Genomic DNA, 26,094 nt, shown 5'->3' on the forward strand with positions numbered 1-26,094 from the left:
TCCCAACAATTCATCTCAGGTTCAATCTCTTTTCACTGATACCCAATTATCTGTACCCCAAGCATTTTATCCCTTTGTTTTTCCCACAGTCCTGAACCCCCATCCCTGCTTCACTCACTCCCCTTTCTCAGCTGAGAATCCTGCCTATCACTTCTGAAGAAATTGATTAGGCCTGCCTGTCATAGTTGCTTTCTTCCCTCCCTGGAAACCTCGAACTCTGCCAATTCTCTTTTCACTACTAACAGTTTCAAAGCAATGGGTACCCTGCTTCTCCAGAATTTTATCTTTGTTCTCCATATTGTTAACAGCTTTCTGCTTTACCAGCAAATTTCTACTGAACTACACACACACTTATGTCTCTCCTTAAGTTAAAAAATTAACCAAATAAACAAAACAACTTGTTTGAATCCCACTTCTGGCTCCCCCTAAGCTGCCATACAACCCTGTCCCACAACCTCTCTCTCCTCAGTCCTGGTTGTGATTCTCACCACCTCATTTCTTGGGTGTCCCTCCCGCTTCCAGATAGTGTCACCTGTACACTACAGCCTCACTTGTATCCTGTAAACACACTCACATTGTCTTCTTCTCCTGCCCTGGCTCTGGGTGGCCCCCCTGCAATTGGGATCAATCTCAGGAGACTGAAATTTGAGGCTCCTCACAGTCTGATTCCCCTTCAACCTTTCCAGCCTGACCTCCCACCATAGCACCAGCTCCACCTTGCTGTCTTTGGTCCCTCAAATTACCCAACTTGCCCCAGAACTGTCCTGTGCTTTCTTATTCTGCGCTTTGCTCGTAACCTTCCTCCACTCCTGCTCATCAGTCAGAACCTTCCCTGTCTCCCAGGGCCCAGTTCAGACTTCACCTGGCAGAGACTCTCCAGGCCCACCTCCCCAGACATGCCCTCCATACCTGGCAAATGTCTGTGTCCCTCACGAATGGGACATTCCCTCGAGGCAAAGACTATACCTTACTCAATCCTGGATTCTTTGCATGGAGGGCCTAGAAACCTGGCTCTGGAATATATCTTCCCTGAACCTTGGCCATTTCAGCCTCATTCCACAGCTTTTCTGAATATTTATCCATAAATAGGGTTGACAATACCTACTTTATAGGACTAGATTTATTGTAACTTGCTCAAGATGCAAAATGAAACTACCTCAGAACTTTCTTCTACCTATGGCAAGACCCAATACACAGAAAATGTATCTTTAAGGACTGTTTGCTTATTTGTTTTCCACTTGTCATCATAATTAATGTCCAAATAATATACTTCACTTGATGAAAAATAGCCTTGTCTCATACTTGTGATATAAGTCTAAGTTTCATCAAGCACGGTTTGCAATAGTACAACTTTGGCTATTACCATTATCTTATCACCCCCACCCTTAATTAAAATCTCATTTCTGTTGCATACTTCCAGGATAAAAATTGTTGTGTGCAAACAAAGTTGAGAGGAATACCTTAACAGGTTATGATATTCAATGAGATACTTTCTCTAACATGGCATATAAGCTACAATGTTTACTTTTAAATTGCAGGAAGGAAAAAAAATGAAGGGGAGAATGTTAAAGACAGTAACAGAAAGACCTAGACTGTTTTTTTAAAAATCTATAATCCATAAAATGTTATTGGTGATGTGGTCCAATTTCAGACTTAAGAATGGAGTTTACAAAATTCAAACTGGAGAAGAAAAATGAATACCAATTTGTTTCCGGATGAAAAAGGATAAATTGAATGGAGACTGCAAAACTTCACTCAAGGCTGTCTGTGACGGCCCTAGAGGTTGCACAAATGCTTCTCAGTTCAGCCAAACTGGATTCCTTAATCATGAGCCATGATAACCAAGTTATTTCACAGCCTTTTTTGCTTCACTTACCATCTCAACATGCAATCTTGGAGTTTCTGCTTTAATAATTTTGCAATTTGGCCCACACCTTAGTATCACACACAGCTCATAACCATAGGAGGAAGTAAAATTCGTAGTCATCACCAATCTCCAGGGAGACACTGTGATCTATTTGGTAAAGATATGAGCAAAGCCACGAAGGAGAGCTAGTATCTCAGCTTGTTAAGACAGGGGCTGGAAGATACCATAAGCAGTGCCAGTCAGAGGTCTAAAGGAGTGAGGTGAATCAGCACTTCCAGATGACAGAAGCAGGCAGGCTTGGTTACTGACACAGGATGTGGGCAGTCAGGATGGAGCCTGACAGTCAAGGCCACCTAACGGAAGCCTGTGTGGCAGAGCCAGGCAGCCCGGGCGTTAGTTGCTCTAAAGATGCCACATATTGGCTCTGCAACCCTGAATATTACCTCGCCTCACAAAGACTCAGTTTCCTTATTTATGGAAGGGAGAGGCTAGTAATGGAGTTGAGGAATAAAACGGGACACAGAATATGTCCGAGGACATCTGGTACCTGGTGGGGACACACAACCTGACAGGGGGAATGCTCTGATTAAATGATCATTCTTTTCCCTTTTCCCAGGGGCTCAAGGTGACCCTTCCACTCAGGCTCTATCTGGTTAACAAATGGGAAAGTGATCCACCCTTGAGAAGATGGAGTGAAAAGGGTGGAGAACAAAAGAATTTCTGATCCTGGCTGGACTTTCTAATCCATTAAAGTACAAGTGGACATACCTTATTTTTAGAGGAAGGAGGGAAAAAAAATGCCCAAAAGTGAATTGTCATTTTCTAATTGCAGCCCCAGGGTCGAATGACTTCTGGGAAGTCACCTAAAAATCTGTGCCTTGTTTCCTCACACCTAACAGGCAGCATTTATCTTCCACGTTCTAGGGAAACACTAAAACAAAACAAGAAGTCTTATCAAATCATTTTCAAATGGAAGGGAAATGTAAACGCTCTTACAAGTACAGTGATGGGGGAGGACTTCTTACTTTCCATATCTATGTGGACAATTTGCCAAGCTGGGGCAGACTTGCTGGCGTAAGATAAAGCTGAACCCCTTTCCCTGAGAGATGAACACTTGCGGAAGCCAGTTCATACAAGATTCATGATACAGCCTGCTTGTATCAGGACACAAAGCCTGGTCCTTCTTAGTTTAGTAAATAGCTGACCTCAGGGACCAGAAATAACCAATTTATGGGTGATGGAGTCGATGGAAGTTCACACTTGCTTGTTTTAAGAACAAGGTACACAAAATAATTAGTGCTTAGGTCAAATAATTAGCAAGTCTTTTGGACTGACCCAAATTAAAGTTGGTGTCAGCTAACGCTTTTTCCATTTCTTTGACTCCAGAATGCTGAACCTCATCATCGGTTTGCAAATGGTGCAAAAATGTTCTGCTTTCTTACATCAATTGTTCAGAACAATGTTTATGATAGGATCTCCAAGGACGCAGCTAGATTCTATACAGGCACATTTCAAGAAAGACACACAAAGATACACACACACCAAGTGTAAGGAAATGAAATGTGAGCTATAATAAAATACAGAATAATGAGATAGTGTTAATAGGAAATATTCTACTTTGCTTGTAGTATTCTATTGCTCAAGTATAGGAAACTAATCTCCTTCCCAAAATTATTTCTTTATCATAAAATAAAGCTGAACATACTTGTTTTCTCTTCATTCAATAGTAAGAATGAATAGTGAGAACGGTCCTTGTTTCAAGTACTCATTTTCTATTGCCAAGAAATAAAATTTGATCAGATGTTCAGGATGACAAATTTAAAGTTCCCCATTCATTCAACATGGAACTTTGAGTTATCTGGTATATTGCAAACACTCATAACAGTACCATTAGTTAGAATTTTATCATTATATGTATTGCTATTTTAATAACAATCCTTAACAATTACAAATTCACTTCTGCGATTATTACTACCGTTACAAAAATCTGATTAAAATCAGAGCTGGGCTACCTTTCTCAAGGCAGTCCAACCTGCTGGATTAGATTCTCAGGTGGCTGGGCTCAGATATCTGCACGGTAATTAAGTCCCCCAGGTGATTCCAGACCTTACCAACATCTTAGAACCCCTTGCCTCAGGCGATGGGGAAATCTTCTTCAGATCCTACAGAAAGGAAGGATGAAACATCGAAATTCTTTTTGAATGAGCAGTATGGCCATACTATTTGACATTTGTCAGAAAACTGTATGAGGTAACTACACAGGGCCACTGGGTGTAGACTTGTTTATTCTCTCCTACAAGTTGATGTTATGCCTGGAGAGATTTCAAACCAAACACTTCAGATGTGAATGCCATCCAATAACCATCTCACATTCAGGAAATTTCTGTCCAAATGATTCTTAAGCGAGTCCTCACCAAAAGGAATTACCCTACTTTTCCATGCTACAAGACCAAGGGGACAATATGATGGGCCACAGCTGAGAATGGGCACAACATGCCAGCCAGGGATTAAACACACTTCTGGCCTAGTGCCTGCTTAAACCTACAGAGACGTGTGCTCTTCATTGCAGTTCACATTTTAAATGATAACTAACGCAGTGATCATTTCTGACATATAATAAGTGTCTCCAAAAGCACTGTAAGATAATAGTCTCAGTTTAATGATATTAAAATGTCACAATCTCTGGACTGAATCTAGAAGAAAGTCTACAGTCATACGCTTATGAAAACAACATGACTAGCATTAAAAAAATATAAACTTAAGTATAGCTTTGACCAATGAGACTGGAAAGATCTAAAACATTAATAAAGCTCAGAGTTGGCAAGAATGTGGTAAAAACAGGTATGGTCAGACCCTGCATTGAAATTTGGTATGATCTTTCAGGATGACAAGTCAACAGTCTTAATCCAAAAACTTTTGAAGTATGCATACATTTTGACCTAGAAATTCCATTTCTAGCATTTTATCTTATACAGACGTTCACTATGGAGAAAGTTAGGAAAAAAGTAAGAAAAAAAGTACTTGTATTCAGCCAATAAAAAAAAGCGGGTCCACACTCCCTTATCTTTAATATGAAATCTCAAAAGTACAATGAACTGAAAGATTTTTCTGTAATTTGTTTATGGGAAGATGTAACCTGCTGCAAGCCTGTTTAGTATTTATTCCGGTAACTGCAAGTATTTAATATGTTTTGCTGCTGAAATGTTAATATATTTAATTACAGGGGACTACTCCACACCTCTATGGGGTTTTATAAAACATATATTTCTCATACTATCATTCTAAAATCTAAAAAGAAAATACTTTGGATTCAGAAAAAATCTGCCCCAAGTTTTGGCTAAGGGATAGTGAACCTACATGTACAGGTACGTGGTTAAATCTTACTAAGTCTATACATCACAATGTTCACAGTGACTTTCTAACATGGTAAAACTACAAGTGATTTTTACTTTCTTCCTTTGGTTTTATATCTTGTCTGATTTTTCTTTTTACAAGTGAACACATTTATCTTAATATTTATTTAAAAATCACTTTATTTCCACTTGGGAAAAAGAAAAAAAAAGAAGAATCTGGTCCTTATGAAAACACCCAACCCAATTTCTTATTTTCACATATTATCACTACGTGTTTTCTATTTCCAATCACCTTCTTGATGTGCGGCTAACTTTATCACAGAAATCCAGATCAAGATCCACAGGCAGCCCAAGTGCAGCCGCTGCTCAGACACTTTCCCTGGCTCCCAACAAAGAACTCCCCACTGTCGGAGAAGAGATGCCCAGGTGCATCACTGGACGCGCCACCCATAACGGCAGGAAGGAGGACAAAGGAAGGGAAATTACAAAAGGAAGGAAGAACATATATGCTTTTAAGTAGAAATCTTTCCTTTGATTGCAAATGGAAAAATTACATAATTTTGTGGAGTAGCTGGCCTCTCCAATGAGCCTTCAAATCCCCATAAAGTGAAGCATGTCTTATCCTTCCTCCAGCCTAATATGAAAAATGCTTAGCTTTTATATTTAACCAGATGCTAAACAGATAATTGTCTTATTAATAAAATATATAAAGAAGAAATAAAAGGAGTGTATAGTCAGGAAGCAGAAGTCAAATGGATGGCTGTAAGAATTAAAAATTTAAAGGCTCACAATAATGGTAATACCATACAATCAGCTCTCGGATTGAATTCTGATTCCTGCATTCTACGATATTTCCTGCTCCTGCCTGTGGATCAGGCATGGTGCAAGTTACTGGGGACACAGCAACAAGCAGAGCAGCCTTACCTCCAGCCCTGGCTGAACTGGTGGAAAACCAGCTGGAGTGGTCATCGAGGAGTCCGCAAACTGTTTCTCATAAGAAAATTAAGCACACGTGCCCACCCTGGTGCCCAAGGTGTTTATAGAGTCACATACAGGAGTTGGCTTTTGGGAATTACTAAGCCCAACTCTGGCTTTAAAGTTCAGCCCCCATTAACAAAAATTGAGTGTTTGGGGACACACATTTTAAACATTTTTCATCCCTGAAATCAGAATACTACTAGTTACACCTCACACTTCTGAGCATGTTAAATCAATGGGCATGTGTCAGACACAGAGCACTTGGCAAAGATCATTTCCCTCCTTTTTCCCCCTCCCTTTTCCTCACTGGATTGGCTGTTTCTTATTGCAACTACCATGGAGTCAAGACAATGAGATATCCTGACTAGCGGGGAGAAGCCATACTCCTAGGTCTTAGCTGTAGCAACAACCCAGGAATCCCTTCAGGGTTCCTATCATCACTGACATTCTAGATTAGCTATCTTAGGCCCTCTCAGAGGCCTGCCCACAGCTTCCTGAAAACCACAGGTTTGCCTAATAGTGGGAACCTATGTCTCATGCTTCGGTCAGGTCATACCCTTCAATATCTTGAAACAACTAACAATTTCTCCTCACACATCTGCACTGTATCTAAAGGCACCTACATTAATTCTGGCCCAGCACTTTCTGGGAAGAATTCAACAACAGCTATTTAGTGGATACTTACAATGTTGATGTTACTGTCCTAAAAGTTTGGCATCTACAGTCTCTCATTAATGGCCACATCAACTGTACAAAGTAGGTACCCATACCATTCTCACTTTTCAGATGAGGACAGCATCACTTAGAGAGTTTAAGTAACTTGCTGAATGTCCTTCAGCTGAAGTCCTACCGAAATGTAAGTTTTGGGACCTCCTCTCCAAAGGTTAGCCCACTGACGACTTCATATTGCCTCTGTTGGTGGAGAGCCAGTTATTTCAAAGGTGACTGTACTTTACGCAGCTTCGACATTACCTGGAAACTTGTTAAGAAAGCAGGATCTCAGATCTACCCCAGATCCACTGATAGACAATTTACATTTTAACAAGATCCCCACATGAATTGTATACACACCATAGTTTGAAAAACACTGCTCTAGAATATAAAATCACTCTCCAACCTCATATTCAGTTAGGATGATCCAAAGCTCACTGGACTATATGGCACCTTTTATGCAAATTGAAAAACTCTTCCTTAGGGCCATTCATTCTACACCTTGGCTGGACATCTGCCCAGACTATCTGCGAGGTAGAGGGTGTTGGCCATTCCTGCGCATATCATCTTCCCTGAAGTGAAGAAGTATCTTCCTAGTGATTCTGCACTTGGCCCTGTTAAGGCCCAATTCCTAAAACTTCTGACAGCATTGCCAACATTAAATTTTCCATTACCATATGGAATTTAGGATCAAGGTCAACTGAAGGATAACTGTATCCACAAGTATTTTAACATTCTTTTTGAGAGGGTTTGGCTGCAGTATTATATGATAACCAAACCACATTCTCATCCCTTTATCATGGGCACAGCCTGTCAACAGGGAGAAAAATGGCAAAAAAAAAAAGGTCAAAAGAGTGAAAAGTGGGCTGGTACCTTCAAGCATACACAAAGAAAACAATCTCTGAATAGCCAAACTTTGACCACAGAATCACTGACTTTTAGGACTGTTCATCACCTCCAAGACATGTCAATGTCTACTACCTTCTTTTTAGCTCAAAACTGTTATGCTTTTAACCACAGAGGATGCGTGTACATTGAACGAAGCAGATAACCTACCAATCAAATACTCCTGCACATCTCAGCAGTGACATTAGGTTGATATATGTCAGTAAGGCCACTCCTCTGTCATTTTTCATCTTAAACAAATAATATAAGATTGGAAGAAAACTGCATAATCATTTTACCAAGTACTGGCAGCAAAAACTTGAAGGTATCTTCTTAGCAAGTTCACTCTGTGAAACATAACATCAGGAAAAGAAAAGTGTTCAAAATATAAGTTTACAATGTACCAACCAAAATTGGTCACCACAACTTCAAATGAAGCACTTTTCTATCCCATGGAAGAAAAGTATCATAAGATAACATGACATTATTTTTTAGGTGCATTTCCTTGCTAATAGTTGTGTTTGGATACAGGCACATGGACTCGTGAAAATCATGCATAATATACTATTTAAAAGCACAATTGTGTAGCAGGTGTAAGTAATTTAGGAGAACAATACAGTGGACAATAAGCATACAGTTTCTTACAAACAGGGTTTTAGGCCTTTGATACACGGGGCTTCAATAAGCAAAACTGCTGTTTTCCAAAACACTAAGCCCTACCCTGAATTTCTACAAGAGCAAAAAGTGAGCCCAGAGCTGAAGTTTCTTTGATGTGCAAATGGGAATGAAAAGTGACAGCATTTCTCAAGCCCTCAGGAGGTCACTTCAAACTTACTAGGGTCTACTTTCCTTAGTTCCAACAAATACATTCTGCCTCTCTAATTGAAAATAGATGCATTGTTTTAAAGTTTAAAGGGGAAAATCATGTATTACTTGATTTAAAAGAACAAGGAAAGTATTTTATGTGATGTTTTGCCAGGAGTTAACTAAGAACAGCCAAATGACCAGATTCACAACTTCCTACTAAAACGTGTTAAATTCTGCCACATGTATTTTATATGGTGGCTGTCAGTCCCTGGACATCTAAGGTCTGAGAAGATGAAAGGGGTTTACAGGGATTTTGCTTAAGCAGAGTTCTCTTGTGTTTGGACCTATCAGTAATATTCCTCAAAGTACTCACTGTTTTCTTTTTTAAAAAACAGCCAAATTGGTTTATGATGTCAAGCACATAGAAGGTACTTAGTAAATATTTGTTGAATGACTAAGTGAAAAAACTTCATCTCCATTTAACAATGGACAACTTTTCAACTTTTTCGTGGATGGCATAATTTCACTCTCACAACACATTACCATCACCATTCTTTTAAAAATAAAGAAACTGGAATTCAGAGAAATGAATTTGCTCAAGATCACAGAGTGATTTCGCTGTGGAGCTAGGTTTCAAACCAAGTTGTGTCTGGCTCCAATAACAGTGATCTTATGTTGTAAACCATACTGTATATAAAAGCCCATGAGGCAGTAAACAAATGTTCACTCACCCACTCACTCAACAAAGTAGAACCACGTACCAAACACTGTGCTAGGCTTAAATAAGTAAAACCATATCTCTGACCTCAAACATGAATTTTCTTCTTCTCATTCAATTTTAAACACTGTGGATTAGCTGAAGACAGACATGACTTACTTCCAGATGCGAAAGGCCACAAAGCAGACTAGGCACTGGTAGGCTGAGGAAAGGTTATCTGAAGACAGTCATTGTATATGTACAACATGGAGAAGATGCTGATCTTTCATCAGTTTTATCCCCCCCATATAAGGGTCATTTCTAATGCACAGGACAACAATCATATGAGTGTGTTCATGTAAGTGTGTGATTGTGTCTACAGTTCTCATTGTGCTTAATATACCTACTTCACCAAAAGAGTAGCTTCCCAATATCCATATTAAGACACAAATAAATACAAATTTAAACATAATTGGATTAAAATACTACAGTTAACAAAAGGTCAAAAGAAGCTTGCATTACCTTCTGACTGAACTATAGCTCTCACACTGACCACACACAAGGTAGTCTATTTCCAGAATAGCTGGAGACCACAAAACAAAAAAAGAAAATTCACGTAAGTGTGTTCAATTCTTCTGATATGCTATGGATAGTGAGGATATGAAATAAGAATGGATTCTGGTGCCAAATTGGCTAAATCTGGTTGGCCCAGGGCAATGCTGGCCCACAAAGGGACTGGCAGGGGCAAGCTTGGTAGAATCCCACCGCACTCATAGTCCAGCACCCATTCTTCTTAAGGGAAATGCTAAAGTGAGAAAGAATATGACCCCACTGAAAAATGACAAAACCAAACAGCAGCTCCACCACCCTTTGTAGAGGTAATTAGTAGTAAAAATGTCCTGTTATTAATCTAGGAAAAACAGAAGTCCTTGTACTGAGCTATGTAGCCAACACAGGCTGAAAACAAAATAAAATAGGACCTCAAGGGAGGGGAAGATGTTTGTATTATAGAGAAGAATTATAATATCTGGATTCACCCTGGGAATTATACCCATCAGTTAAAGAAATGTTCCTCCTTAAAGATACCTTTAATTACCAGCACATAAATTCAGCTCTTACACAATTTTGAAGAAAAAAGCCAAAGCAGGATGACTTACACTATCTGATGTTAAACACAATGCAAAGTTCAGTCATTAACATAGTATTGTCACGAAAATAAAAAATACTTCCATGGATCAGAACAGAGAGTTTGGAAACAAATCACATATATACATTCACTTGATTTGTAATAAAATAACAATACTTTGGGCAAAGGATGGTCTTTTCAGTAAATGAGTTGGGTTAATTAGATATCCATATGACAAAAATAAACTTGACTATGCTCCACCACCTCACACCATATTCTACAATCCATCTGAAACGGATTTTAGATCTGAATGTAAAAAGCAAAACAACAAAGAATTTAGAAGAAAATCCAGCAGGTTATCTATATGACCTGATAGTAGACAAAGATAAGTAGCATCACTTCTAAGGATACAAAAAGCTCTAATCAGAAGGGGGGGAAAAAAGATTAAAGTGGACGGTATTATAATTAGTAACTTATTTTCATTGAAAGAATATGAAAGAAAAAAGTAGAAAAGACATTTATAATACATTTACTCAACAAAAACACTTATCTTTAATATATAAAGAACTACAATGTAATAAGAAGTCTAACAGAAAAAAAGGTAACAGTGTTTTTCAAAAATAACCAAATCACCAATAAAGATATAAACAGGTGCTCAACAGGCCTAGTTATCAAAGAAATGCAAATTAAAACAACAATGTGATACCACTATCCAGCCAGCAGAATAGCTAAAATAGAAAGACTGTGTTGTCAAGAATATGGAGCAACTGAAACTCTCAGAGACAGATGGTAGGAGTGTAAACTGGTACAATCATTCTGGAAAGCTCTTTGGTAGTATCTACGCACTGACACTAAACAGATTAATACCTTCTGATTGAGCCATTCCAAATCTTAGGTACGTAACTTAAAGAAATGCATATTTATATTCCCCAAAAGACAGGTACAGGAATGCTTATATTTTTTATATAAATTATCTGTAATAGCCAGAAACACCCAAACTTACATTAATAATAGGATAGTTCAAACAAACTGTGGCATATTCATAAAATGGAATATTACATAAATGTACTATCCAATATAATAGCCACAGGGCACACATAACTTGAAAAGTAAACTAATAAGATTAAATAAAAATAAAAATTCAGGTCCTCATTCATGTTAGCCACATAACATAGGCTACCATATGGCACAGCGCAGACACAAAGCATTTTCACAAAGTTCTATGGAGTACTGTTATTACACAGCAATGAGAAAAACAAATTTTAAGTAAAAGCATGGATGAATTCCACAAGTCTAATGTTCAGCCAATAAACCAGACAAAAAGGAATATATTCTACATGCTTTCACTCATACAAAGTTCAAAAACTAACAAACAAATCTATGTTATTATCAGAAGTCAGTACGGTGGTCACCCTTTGGGAGTTGGGAATATTGATTAGAAGAGAGCATGAGGAGGCTTTTGCGCTTCTGGTCAGGTTGATCCAACTTAACAAATCTGGATGCAAATGTGTTCACAATGTAAAACTAGAATGGGACTCGATACTGGTGATGTCGATGTGTGCACTTTTCTCTATGTAAAAATTACTAAAAAAAGAGAGAGAAAAAACAGCCTCAGTTTATCGCTAAAAACTTTTGCTTCAGAGTCCTGCTCTAATGAAACTGAACTAAGATATTCACCCTGGATAAATGATAGGACATGCCTTGGGATTATGAGTTAATTTTAGGAAAGAAAAGGGAATTTTAATTATCCCATATTCATCTTCTATTTTTACATGGCTGTCATGGGTGTAAAATGAACAAAGAACTACAACGAAACAAGGATGAGTGAGCAGAAGAATATGTGGTTAGGAAGTATTGGCAAGATAACAAAAGAGAAAAGAAAGCATACAAAGGGATTTTGAAAGCTGGTATAGGAACTAGAGAATCAATACAGATTCAACTCCTAACGAGTCCTAGAGAGAAGGGAGAAAGTGCTAAACCAACCTCAGATCAATCTGGTCATGAAAGGCCTCTAGAGTCCTTCAGACTATTTATTAGAAAGAAAATCCTCACAGATTTGCAGAAGCAGGAGTAAAACTTTCACTATGAATAAACGTAGGCTGTCTTCAGTGGCCAGTAGCCCACAGCCCAGTTAAAATAACTATCACTAACAATACCCCCAACATCTGGATCTTATTTTGAACTTTGAACAGTTACAACAAAAAAACAATCCTAGATAGACATAAATACTGTAATCACTTAAGGGATTAATATTTAGAGAAAGAAAAATCCCCATTGGGCTGAAGATCCCTGTCAAAACAAATCTGTTGTTTACCATCTTTCAAAAATTTTCCTAAGTACTTTGTAACGGACAAAGTTCAAGAAAGGTGGGAGTTTTAAATTATAACAAAATAACTTCAGTGGCTTCCTCTTTTGAGGTTTGAAATCAGAGAATCAGCATGAGGAAAAAAAATAGTGTTGCAAGGGATTTCAGAGGTTTAGCCCATCCCTTGTCTTATTTGAACAAAATTGCCTTAAAGAATTTCACTTGTTAAAAATACATTCTATTTCTGAACACATACAGATAAGGAGATTTCTCTACCTCCCTTAGTATAGCTTTTCAATGACTATCACTTTAAGAAGTTTTCCGCAGATACCTCCTAAATCTGGCCACGTTGTTTAAGTTACTTTGTTTGTTTTAGTCTTGAGAAGGATGGGCGACTAGCAGTATTTGTTCTCTCCATGATGATAATTCATCTTACAATAACTTCCAAAACCTTTCTTTTTTATCATTTGAAGGCATTTGCATGTACATCATCTATTTTATCCTAGAAACAACCCTACGACTTTTTTGTCCCATTTTACAGATGAGGAAATTCAGGCTTTGAGAGTAAAGAAATTTAGGCTCAGGGAGAAAAAGTGACAGCTTTAATCAGCAATTCAGTGCTTGGACTCAAACTCAGCTACAAAACAATAAGAATAAGCTGTTTACTAAGTCATACGTAACTAAGTCACTAACATCTCAGCCTCCCCCTGCTCCCCATCCCCAACAAGCCCAGAATTAGAAGTTGTATTTCAGGACAGCCTTAGCAAATCCTGAGCAAAACTGGAGGCCTTGCTTCTATAGAGAATCCATGTACCATTTTATTTTCTAAATTGACAGTGTGATTCAGTGGATAATTGTGATTTGTGCCAGTAAAATTTTCCCTCTTCTACAAACTGTACCCAGATATCCGTTAGGGACTGCCAATCAAATTGCTCAGCCTTGTCCAAAGAGCTAGCATGGAATCCAGGCTAGACCAATCAGGCAAGTTTTCCCCAGAGTTTGAGTCATGTGGAGTTTACAGAAGACTGAAAATGGCCAGAGTTCACCTGTGTTAAAGATGAGTTCCCCAGACCTGCCTGTTTCCAAGAGCTAGTCATTCAGCTCCTGCTCAGTTTCTGGAGGGGCCTCATAGTCCCTTAAATTCTTTTCCTGCTTAAGTTAGCAAGTGTTTGCTTCTGTTGCTTGTGATCAGAGAACCCTGACTGATAAAACTCTAGGGAGAAACAAATTAAAACACACACTAAGACTGTAATGGGGTATGTGGTGGGGACTTGATAATGGGGGGAATCTAGTAACTACAATGTTGCCCATGTGATTTTATATGATACAAAAATTAAAAATTTTAAAAAAAGTTTGGAGACAATGATTGAAAAGTGAATGCAAAAAAAAACCCCCCCACACACTAAGTTCTGCTTTTACTGTATGCTTATTACACTGGTAAGAAATATTAAAACGAAATCAGTCTCAGCATTTTGTAAACAAAGAAAATTCTTTCATGCTGAAAAAGTAGTATACTAATTTCTTGTTCAACTGATCAAAGGCAGGAATATGTGAGCAAGGTCTCCAGAATCTTGGCTGCATTTTTTCTTTTGAAATGTGGCTTCTGGGATTTTAGATTTCTCAGGAGGCATAGAAAATACAGAAAGCTGTCAATGTGTCTGAAGAGGTACTTTCCTTGTGACAAGTTCTTTCTGAGAAGGGTTCAGGGAGGACAAGAGGTACTGTAGCAGCATGTGCTCTGGAGAGCTTCTCCTGCAGCCAGGAGAAAGGGCTACACAGACGTCAGCCTGGACGCTCCGGGCTAGTTAGTCGAAGGCAGCTGCAGCCTAGGTACTACATGAGCCCTGGTCATCAGGACTTCCAAGTCTAAAAGTAGAAACTAGAACAGAGGAAATGGTGACATTGTCTTCCCAACATCAGCATGCAGTTGAGTTCCACTGATGCCTGCCTAGAGCTCACTGTGTGATGAAGCACTGTATCTTTGCCCTTCCTGGGATTGGCAAACGAAGCAAAAGCCTGTCAATATTGCCCTAAGAATACCTCGATTTCACAGTTTACAGATACGATAAGCCAATGATTTAAAATGATACCCAGGATTCATGACCTGGAGTAATCCACTCAATGAACAATATTATATCCTATAATATTTGTGTCATGTTGTAGAGGTGACAGCAAATTATAAAACCAGAAGCTTGAAGCTTGCTTACAGTAAGGTAATTTGCAATCTGAGAATATAAGGCACATAGATGAATAACAGCAGGTGATACAGGAAGAATGCCAACTCCCAGGTACGGACAGTAAGTACAGCCTACCCTTGAATGGCACGTGTCTGAACCACGTGAATCTACTTATAGGTGGATTTTTCTTCAATAAATACATTGCAAAGTTTTTCTGAGATTTGAGAAAATTTGAAAAAACTTCCAGACAAATCAGGTAGCCTAGAAATATTAAAAAAGTGAAGAAAAAGTTAGGTATGTCATGAATGCATAAAATATATGTAGATACTAGTCTGTTTTATCATTTATTACAACATCAATGGTAGGCTATTAGTTAGGTTTTGGGGGGGTTAAAAGCTATATGTGCGTTTTCAACTGCACAGGGGATTGGTACCCCTAAACCCTACACTGTTCAGAGTCAACTGGACATAAAAAATACCTTGTGACCTACCTCCCCGAGCTGCAGCTCAAAATAGTTCTCAGCTATGTTGGCACAGAAAGTTTTTATCTTTTCCTTGCTATTAAGAGCTGATTTCAACACTAAAACAAAGAATAGTAAGAAGAATATGTTTGTAAAAAGAGAGGAAACCATAAAATAATAATGCTGGAAATTCTCACTCTTTGGAAAACAAGAAATCAAAGTAATCTCACAGTTGAATGCGTTGCACCTAGTAGAGCCTCAAATGTATCTTTTGACTTGACTAAGTGACAAATATTTAATACCTTTTAACATCAGCTATCAACAGTTGAGTTTAGGGAAACGGCAAATTAGTAATATTTAGGAATAAATAAACCCGAGCTCACAGTATATTCAAAAGTCCTCAAATGTGTTCTCTCACTTGGGCTGAACCCAACTGGCTCACCTACAAACATTACTTGTTTGGCAAAGAGAGTTCAAGAACAGGATAGCAGATACAGACAGACTCGGGGAAGAATTTATCTTCATTCTGACAAAAGTTTACAATTTATTATAATTTACTACTCCTGCCATCCTTGGAATACTGAATAAGGTCTACAAAAAGGTACATGATGCCACACCATCATCTGGGACAGAGATTATGGCCTGGACTGCCCCTGACCACTGAGCCAGCTCCCCAGCTAACTAGTGGGATTCTCTAGTCAGTGTAGTAACACACAGGAGCAACAGCAATTCCAATATTCTGGTGTGGCATTCCCATGGTGAGAACCAACTCACAGCAAACAAAATCATGAACAACTTACCAGTTAAGAACAGGACATATAATTTGTAAGCTATTTTTACTTTATAAAATATATGAACTCAGAAGCAAGAACAAAGTTAGGGGTAAAATACTAGGAAGTGTTTGTTTTTATTTATGCTACTACCATAGATTACAACCAATGTGGGAATATGTGCAAAGAAGATTTTTTTTTAATTAAGTGATTATTTTACATCTTTAGTGTCACAAAATAATATAAGTCATAATGCACTGCTTCCAAGAACAGTGACCCTTGAAGGGTGTGGGGGTTAGGAGTGCACACCCCCACTGCATCTGAAAAGCCATGTATAACTTCTAATTGGGCATAAAAATAACTATTAATAGCCTACTGTTGACTGGAAGCCTACCAATAACATAAATAGTCATTTAACACGTATTTTATACATATATTATAACAATAAAGCAACCTAAAGAAAAGTTTTTTCAGATTGTCACAAAATCTCCAAAAAAATTTCCAGTATATTTATTGAAACAGATCCATGTAAGTAGACCTGCACCATTCAAACCTGTATTGTTCAAAGGTTAACTGTAATTGCTAATAAAATGCATAGCAAATCCCTTAAGCTGTTCATACAGTATAGAGCATATTATAACCAGAACATATGTAGAAAATTCTAACCAAAACACAAAATATTATTTGTAAATGAGTATCATAAATACAAGAAAAAATTAATCTAACTTGTTAGCCTGGATTCAAAACCTTCCAGAAGCACATCCTAAACCTTTTTTTGGTTCTTCCCAGTTATCTCTGCAAGAATTCTGCCAACTTATCTGTTGCAGGCACATTCCTTTTTCTGAACACTGACTCCAGACATTCCTCCTTCCCAAAGCCCCCTCCCTCAGCTGTGCTCTAGCCTCTTTCTGCACTGTAAATTTCTGCCCAGCCCTGATGAATGGTCTCTGCATTCCGACAGCACACTGCATTTATTTCCTTTTGCACATAAAAAGATTTCAACCACTATCTATTGATTTGAGTAATTTCAACAGCTTGGGAGCAGAAGAGGAGCCTTTCAGTTATTTAAGCATACAAGTGATTTACCCATTCATAAAACACATATTGTTTGGGCCCCTACTGTGTACAAAACACAATGCCAGTGATAAGGAAGAATGCCAAGATGGAACTGACACAAGATTTACTTTCAAGGGCTTAGCATCCAGTCGGGAAAATAAGATAAATACCCAATCATCATAATGAATACAAGCTAGCCGGCTGCAATACTCTGCTATGGTTTCTGCTAAAGGGTGGAATTACTCAGCACTACGAGGGTTGGGTAGAGAAGAACTCTAGGAGGAAGTGGATGTTGGGTGGTACAGGAAGGAGAAAAGACAATATTTCCTTAATAAACATTAACAAAGGCATGAAGTAGGCAGAGCTCGGCCGGTAAATGGATGAAGCAGTAGGTGAAGCTTTAGAATACATGTAAGTTGCACAGAAAATGAAACAAGCATGAAAATAACTTATATTACAAATTAAAGGGGATTGAACATATCAAGGAATTCAGAAGTCAGCACACACTAACGTCACTATGTTAGGCAGTATGTTAAGTAACCAAGAAGTGTGGGAAGATTTACAGGATAATTATGACATATGAGAAAAAACATTTTACGATATCTTTTCATGACATTGATTTTTAGCTGAATGATATTCATCACAGTAGAGTCTACTTAACTACAATTGATCCAGAGTTCAAATAACATACTGTTAAGTATTCTTTAATGTGTTACATGCATAAGGCATAAATTATACTCCATCTTTTACATCTACATGATTTACAATAAATGACCTTCATAGGGAAGTCTAACATCAGATAAGGCAGGATCCTGAAGTATTCTTCGGGAGCATCAAATAAAGATGATTTTTTGTATAATTTAGGGAGATTGTACTATATTATCTGATATAAACTGGCAGTATGTTATATATATGCAACACAAACACACTTTTTTAATATACAGATCACACCAAATACATGGTAATTCAGCTAGAATTCATTAGATTATCAAATTATCAACTGGTTATGGACTAGGAAACTCATCGGTATTTAAAAAAAATTACTTCAACAGAATTTTCTCACAACTGCAAAAACTAAGCATGCCACCTATTTCAGAAACTCACTACACTGAAATTTCTTTGGGAGGGGAAAAAAAACCTTGATCCTTTAAAATTTAGACTACTTGTATATCCAGGAGCCTCATCTGGTTCAGGTGTCATGTCCCCAGATTCATACACCTACCCAGATCTTTTTCACTCTTACAAGTAGAAGCAGGAAGGACCACTTGGGGCAGAACTCTGTTATTTGCAGACAGACTCTCTTGTTGCCATTGGAAAATTAAAGATGAGAGAGTATCAATTGACTAGTAACAGCCATTGAATTTCAAGGAACCAACCAAGAAGAAGGAAATGCCTAATTTTAAGATGATCTGTATAGTCAGAAGCTTCTAGATGGTTTCAGAAGTGGAGGTGCACAGAACTTTACCTGAATTCACCTCTGCGAGTTCAATCTTGGCTTGTGAGTCACAGTGGGTATGCCACCTTGAGGTTTACCTATTAATCCTGGTATATGGAAACGTACTTGAGTAGATTTTCATGAGTGCCAAGAAAATGGAAGTTCTGACAGAAGGCCCTAAAAGAACTGTAAGTGCAGATGCAGTGTTTTGTCCACAAAAGGTGAGGTTTTACCAACTCGCTGTTAAGATCAGCACTCTACAAGCCCTAAGGAACAAAGACTGAACCCATCAATGCACATGCTGATGGTTTAGTTGGAAGGGAAGAAAGCAGACTAGAAAGACATTTCTACAAATTCCAAATAGGTTTCCCTTCCCTTAGGATGGAGGCCTCTGCACAGGTGTCACTCCCAGATGTGACTCCCGGCCTTGCCCATGAGCTTCCTGCAAGGCAACCACATGGCAAACGCAAACATGGAGCCACTCTCAGATGCACCAGCCCTGTTTGGCATCACAGATCCATAATTTTTGGAGGGAGAGCACTTGCAGCATTTGCTTTCAGCTGAATAAAAAGCCTGCCTTTCTAGTTAAACTTAGAGATAATGCTAGATCCTGGAAAAGCGTGCTTCTTTTCTAAAAAGCTGAAAGTTCAGTTTTTTTCTAATCCTTTCTCATGTGATTCTAGAAGTTTCCACCACTTCAGCACAACTGCAGGGAAATGCGTTTGACAGGTTATTGGAAATGACAGATGGACCTACTTTGAAATAAAATTAAGCTTGTGGTACTATTGAAAGGAAGTCACGAAATCCAAAATTAAACAGAGAATGATCTTAGGCTGTTTTCATTCTTTTTTCAAGGAAGCACAAACAGGGGGAGGTGACACAAGGCTGTACCTCATCTCTGAATTCCCTCACTTTGGTCCATGTGTCCTGAACTCACAAACTACTGTCCGCATGTCATGTGTGCCCCTAAATTTTAAAACCTCCATATATTGGATGAATGTTGAAACCAGTGTTGTTTATGTGAAACCATCATAAGATTGTATATCAATGACACTTTGATAAAAATCAAAACAAAACAAAAAACTCCTCCATAAATTTACCTTCAAACATCCAAGGATGTCTTTCACTGATACCACTAAGAACAGAACTCCAATTTTTTAAAGATGTAATGGAAAAGAAAAACATTTATAAAGAACTTACTGAACCATTAAAAGTGCCACTTACGAAGAGGTGGAAAACGTACATTTCAACAATGTGCGAGGCAGCCCAGGCATGTGAGGACACCGTGGCCAAGCCTACCTTGTTGTGCTCGTACTTGTAGGGGATCTTGAGCGTGTCCATGGCTCTGATCATAGCCTGCATGGCCGTGAAGATGTTCTGATACACCAGCTTGGTGAAGCCCCTTTTGTCCTCATCCGAGTAGCCTGATCCGTGGATGATTCTCATCTGTTTGATGAACGTACTCTTGCCGCTCTCTCCTGTCCCTGAAAGATGGACAACACCAGCTAATCAGACCATGATACCTTTGCGGTCTCCCAGGCAACTCAACTAGAAAGGGCGGCTTGAACTTGACTTCCCAGAATGGCCTGATGAGAGGAGACGCGCAGGAGAGCATCGTCAGTAGAGGGGAAACATCACCTACAGTGAACACTCAACAAAATCAGAGGGATGGGAGTCCGTTTCAGAGCAGGTATGCTTTAAAAAAGTCACCTCTTTGGAAGTCACTCAGCATGGAATTTTGATAGTGATTTTTAACCACATATCTTATGAGAAACACAATGAAAACAGCACCTTTTGAACAGAAGAAACACTTGAAAAAGCTCTCTTCCTTGCAGAATATCAGAAACACTTCCAGGAGGCTGCTTGGTAAGCCAGGATTTGGATCTGGAAATGACACTGCATTCATATAAATGGTGTTCAGAGAGCAGTAAGAAAAACGCCTGAAGTTTTCTAGACATCTTCTCCTTTAAGATGGGGTATACAGAAAGCATCGTATCCTTATGAGAAAGATCAGGATTTCTTTGGACAGCAAGTATTAACACTAAGTATGTGGGCTTAGTGATCCCAAGGAAATCATCTAATTCAGAACAGCCCCAGGACTCTCCTTTCTTCTGCCCATTCTTGGGCAGCAATTTACTGTTATTGGATCTTTCTCTTCTGTGTTGTTATTTTTCTCTTTTAATATTTCTTTCCTGTTACCACAGCCTGAAGATAATCTCTAACAAAACTACAGATGACTATGCGAAGGTAGAATGGAAAGGTGAAACCATTTCACTGAATGACAATGTATTTCTTCCACAATGAATCTAAAAGCTTCATTTTTCTATATGTAAGTGGCTTTTTTAAAAGTATCACTTCTTTCTGAATATTTCTCACTCACGGTCAGATTTCCTTGAGGTTTCTAAAACAACAAATAGCTTTGTCTTTCCCAAACAATGTGGGAAAAAAATGAAAAGTACCTATTTGGATATTAAATATGGAAATCTGTGAAAATAAAACACAGGATGACTATAGCATCCTTACTGCCATTTCCCATCTACAAGGCATTAAAAAAAAAAAGTGGAAAGGACAACTAAAAACTAGGACTACATCATCTGTCCTAATTTCATTTTGCTTTTCTGGTGGTCAGATTTCATTACTCTCTTTATAAATAATGACAAAAAGTTCAAAGAAGTATTACCTTTTTCATAGAAGCACTCAAATGACCACAGATGTCTTGGTAAACACAGATGCCTCACAAAGTTACAGTGAAGGATGTAGTCCCAAACTTGTGCTCACTGAATCCATTATCATTTTCCTATGACTTTTAATGAAGTGATGCGGATTCCTTGAAATATAAAGTCAACACTGCACTGTGAATGCTATCAACCCATCTTGACGAGGTAACTCCAGAAAGTTTAAGATGCGTATTTTATAATCCCAGCCATTAAATACTGGGAAAACACCAGGAAGTACCTAAAAGCATTTCTAGTAAAAATAAAGCTATGAAATTGTTTCTCATTATCAATCAACAATTTATAAAAAGAAACTAGTATCTTTGCTCTCCCAAGCAATTCAAAGTATACAGGAAAAAAAATCCAGACTGCTTTTTTGTTTATTATCCCTCCCCAGAGCCCATGGCTTGCTCTGAGTCCCAACAATCAGACATAATCATCAAATCAGAATCTCTGCCAGTTTTTTCCACAACATAAACAAGAAGAAATTTTAATGTGTGAGGTTAAGGGTCTAAGAAAGGAAAGAGAATCAGGCAATAGGGGCTGTTCCTCCTGGCTGTCTGGGAAGCTTTTATAACAGCCCTGAAAGTAAAAACAAGAAAGCAGCAGCTATACTGGCTTATGTTTCACTTGAGTCGCCTTAGGCAAGAGCAGTCAACACGTGGCACCTCTTTGGGTCTAGTCATCAAGCCCAGCCCATTGCAGTGATGATCAAAGAGAGGTAGGGGACAGGCAGGTGAATGCATGGGGCCAAATGAAGAGGAAAGAAAAAAGAATCCACAAATCAATGCCACAGTAAGATATTTTCCTATTGCCCCAGGCATGTCCTCTCTCCCCACTTTCTCATCTCGCTTGGTGCCCGGGAGACTGACCCATAAGGATTTCACATCCACAGCTCTCTTGTCCTCGGTCTTTTTCTGGGGTTTAGTCCATAGGAGACAGCAGGAGACCAGAGAGCAGGACCTCTTCCCTCAGCTGCCTCCCTGCAAGGGTACCATCGAAGGCGTCCCCTTCGCAAGGCCACAGCTCCTGCCAGGCAGTCCTCTCCATACCGCTGGGTTCCTGTACCTGCTCTCTCTCCCCCTGCCTGGCTGATGCTGGACCCCGGTTACAGCACTAGCCCTCACCAATTACCTACACCCAGCCCGCTCGCTGTAAAGTCCCTTTATAAGGCTTTCCTCCCAACAGCTGCAGTGTGCCATGTGCTTCCTGCTGGCACTTTGGTACCAATACCAAAAGGAAAGCAGGGGCAATTTAATAAGATGAAGGATGGCCCTTCCTCTATACATCTTATTTATATCATGGCTTTCTAGTTTATGAAGTGTTTTCAAAGTCACAACTCACTCTTATTAGCTCTCTTCTAACGGTCAACCATGAGGAAGAAATGATAGAGCCCAAACTAGAATCCAGGACTCCTGGCTCTCCCCCAGTGTATGAATGGACACAGTACCTGTCCCCCAGAGTGTGCATATACACCTACACACACACACACTTTAAGACCAATCTCCAATAAAGACAGAAAACAGTGGCCTCCACCTCCTGAATATTCTTCTCGTGAAAGAAACCAAAAGAAATTTGTGTTCAACCTTTTATACTTTGCCAATCATTTTGAAATACACTTTTTATCCTCTCAAAAATCTGTGACATACATGTCTTTATCCTCATGGAAAAGAAACCAGGTGAGGTTTCAGGGCTAAGATGACACAGCCAGTAACAGGTAGCACAGAGGCTCAACCCAGCCTTCAAACACCCACTCTGGATTTGTCACTACTTTTAGTCACAGCTGCCCCAAATCCAGGATAATTAACTTCTGCCCACGTCTAAAAATGTCTCAACTGGCTTTGACCACAACCAACTTTTATCCGTGTAACCGAATTCTGAATTTCTGAATAGTGCTTCAACTCACCCGTTTTGAATTATGCTGCCATATTCCAGGTGACTGGCCACCCCCACCCCCAGATAAATTTTACTTGTGAACTTAGGTTCACACATCAATGCCGCAGATTCCAAGTGAAGGCAAAGCTTCATGTAAGGAAAGTGCATGTGATACAAATGCTGGAGTAGAATGATAAATGCAGTCAATTAAAAACTATTCTGTACTAACCCTGGATTTAGCTGAAAAACAAGTATAGGGACTAAAACATCAACCAAGCAAAAAAATTCAGCTCCTTTGTTCCATGAACAATTCTATCTTGGAGGCAAATGAACTGGTCTGAACAAATGTATAAGCCAAATTTCATGTTCTTCTATTTTTACAGAGTTATGCAATATCTTAGGATTTTGAAATGGACATTTTAACAATGTACTCATGATTAGGATAAAAAAAACTGGTGAAAAACAAAACAACAACAAAAACCCAGCTGTTCCCAAATCATATAAAATGGTGTTGTTTCCTAAGGCCACATTAAAAGTGCAATGAGAGGTTTCACAATTGTTTATCTCGGAGTGAAAGAAAGCCGACTTTTCTACAAGTAGATGGCTTTTTGAATCCAGTGATGGCTTAATCTCTTTTCACAGCACAGAGCATAAATAACCCTTGCCCTTTGTAAAGAAATACAAACCTACTGTTCCCCAAGCCATTAATAAAACAGAATCTAGCAAGGAGCCCTTATAAAACCATGGGGGAGGACCTCATTTTTGCGACTTTGAACGTTATCTCCACGTGAGTCATTTCATGACTTTAACAAGCCTATGAACATGACACAGCATTCTCCTGTTTTCTCCTTCAGTGCTCTCTATAAATACGGCTTCAAGTTTCCCCCAGAAGTTACTGGTAGTTTCAGGCAAGTACTCTGCCTTTTCTCATCCCAGCTCATTAAAACACCCAGAAATGAGAATTTAAGAGTCTATTTAAAAATCATGCTTTTAAAAAGGACACTTCATCCAGCACACATAATTGGCTTTGAGAGATACTTGGTTTTTCTGTTTCCCTGCCCTTTGGATCAGGGTAAAGCACAGAGAGCAATCCCCAGTTCACTTCACATGTCCTTCCTTAAGCACAAACACCAAGTATGAATTCAATATCCTACCATGGGGGGCATCACTTTGTAAACTGTTAGGATACAGCATATTAGACGTATGCACTCACGCACACATCCTGAGGCTTCTACTTCAGGCCTTGCCAAGATCTTTTCAACACAAGAGGATTTCCACATACAGCTACTGCCACAAATCTGAATTTACTCTAGGTACGCTACTCATGCTAAGCATCTGTATCTTTACACCAATGTTTCCATTTGCACAATGTCATCTGCAACTGGTTCTCCAATTAATCTTTAAAGGCAGGACATTTCTACCTGAAATGGTAATTTTACTTCTAGTAATACATTAACTTCTTAATGACAATTATCATTTATTGTTGAAAGCAATCATGTACTCATTGGTTCCTTCTCTCATTCTGAAGTTAGCTTCTTAAATATTTTTATCAACCAACTACAACAATCACAATCCACGTATAGAAAGAATTGCTCAATGCCCTAAAAATATGTTACTACTGTCACTGTGGTGAAGAACACTGGTGTCCCCAGTTTTCATACAGTGGGCCCAGAAACCAACCACTGAACACTGCACTTGGAGGAACTTTAAGGGTCCCGATGGTTTACTCCCTTTTTCCTGAAAGAAGGGCACAAAATAGGCCTTTTCAGGGCCTCTTAAAGGCTGCGGCAGACCCACACCATTGCCACTTCTTTTAGGCTCCCAGGAAAATGAAGAAATGCCAAAACAGTTGTAAAAACTGTGGTATTTAAGTTGTACAATAAATACATTCATTTCATCCTGCCAGTGCCTTTCATGACTGTATTTGGAGGCACTGTCAAACCACCAGAAGTCTACACCTAAAGCCTTTAATGAATGTGAAGGCTCAGGCCAAATGCCCCTGCCCTGCCCTCCTGACTGGCCAGCACCCAGAAGAAGGACGGCTAAGAACAAACCCTGGTCTCACGGGGCTCAATTATAATTCACGTAACTGTAGTGAAGGTCCGTTGCTTTAGGCCAGGTCTAAATGAGGACTCTCAGCACCACTGCAGCTGAACCTGGGCTACTTCCACATAAACCTGGATAAAGCAAAGTCGGAAATTTCAAGGAGGAATATTCTACCCACAAGCACACCATCAAACCACACCTGCAAAGAATTAATAGCCCTGAGATAAAAGTGATTTAATAATACTGGGTCAGGATGCAGTCCGTGTACTGTCCACATTCTGGACTGCACACTTCAAATTACACGTATTCTGCCTTCTGCACATTTTCCTCCACTTAAATTGGAAACCTGCATTTGAAACATTATATCATAATATCAAAGTCACATTAACTTCCTCTTCTTAGAAGACCATCCTTTGAGGATAGGAGTTAGGAATGACTTAACCCTTTATCCCCTGCAAAGTCAGATAAGGTACCAGTTTTTATAATGTAGCATACAAATGAATTCAGTATCACCAACTGTGAGTGGAAACTGAACAGGTCAGTAAATTAGTACATGTGACCCTTTAACAGCATGGGTTTGAACTGTGCAGATCCACTTATGTGTGGATTTTGGAATGTATAAGAAACATTTTTGGAGATTTTGTGAATTTGAAAAAAACATTTTTTCTCTATTTTATTGTGAGAATACAGTGACACTACACATAATATCTGTTAATCGACTGTGTATGGCTTCTAGTCCACAGTAGGCATCAGTAGGCAAGTTTTTAGGAAATCAGATTTTTCAACTGTGTGGGGATTGTCACCTAAGCCCCTACCCTGCCACACTGTTCAA

General features: G+C 38.9%; 1 protein-coding gene across 2 annotated transcripts in view; it reads right to left on the reverse strand.

Moving 5' to 3' along the window:
* LOC108397041 (guanine nucleotide-binding protein G(q) subunit alpha) overlaps positions 1–26,094 on the reverse strand; it is a 275,802-nt gene that overhangs the window by 161,443 nt on the left and 88,265 nt on the right. For both annotated transcript variants that reach the window (XM_073228685.1, XM_073228686.1), the window contains exon 2: positions 19,927–20,111. In XM_073228685.1, the coding sequence (XP_073084786.1) occupies positions 19,927–20,111 (185 nt within the window). The remainder of the gene's footprint in view (positions 1–19,926; positions 20,112–26,094) is intronic.

This window comes from Manis javanica, chromosome 2 (genome assembly GCF_040802235.1).
Source record: "Manis javanica isolate MJ-LG chromosome 2, MJ_LKY, whole genome shotgun sequence".
Taxonomy (NCBI): domain Eukaryota; kingdom Metazoa; phylum Chordata; class Mammalia; order Pholidota; family Manidae; genus Manis; species Manis javanica.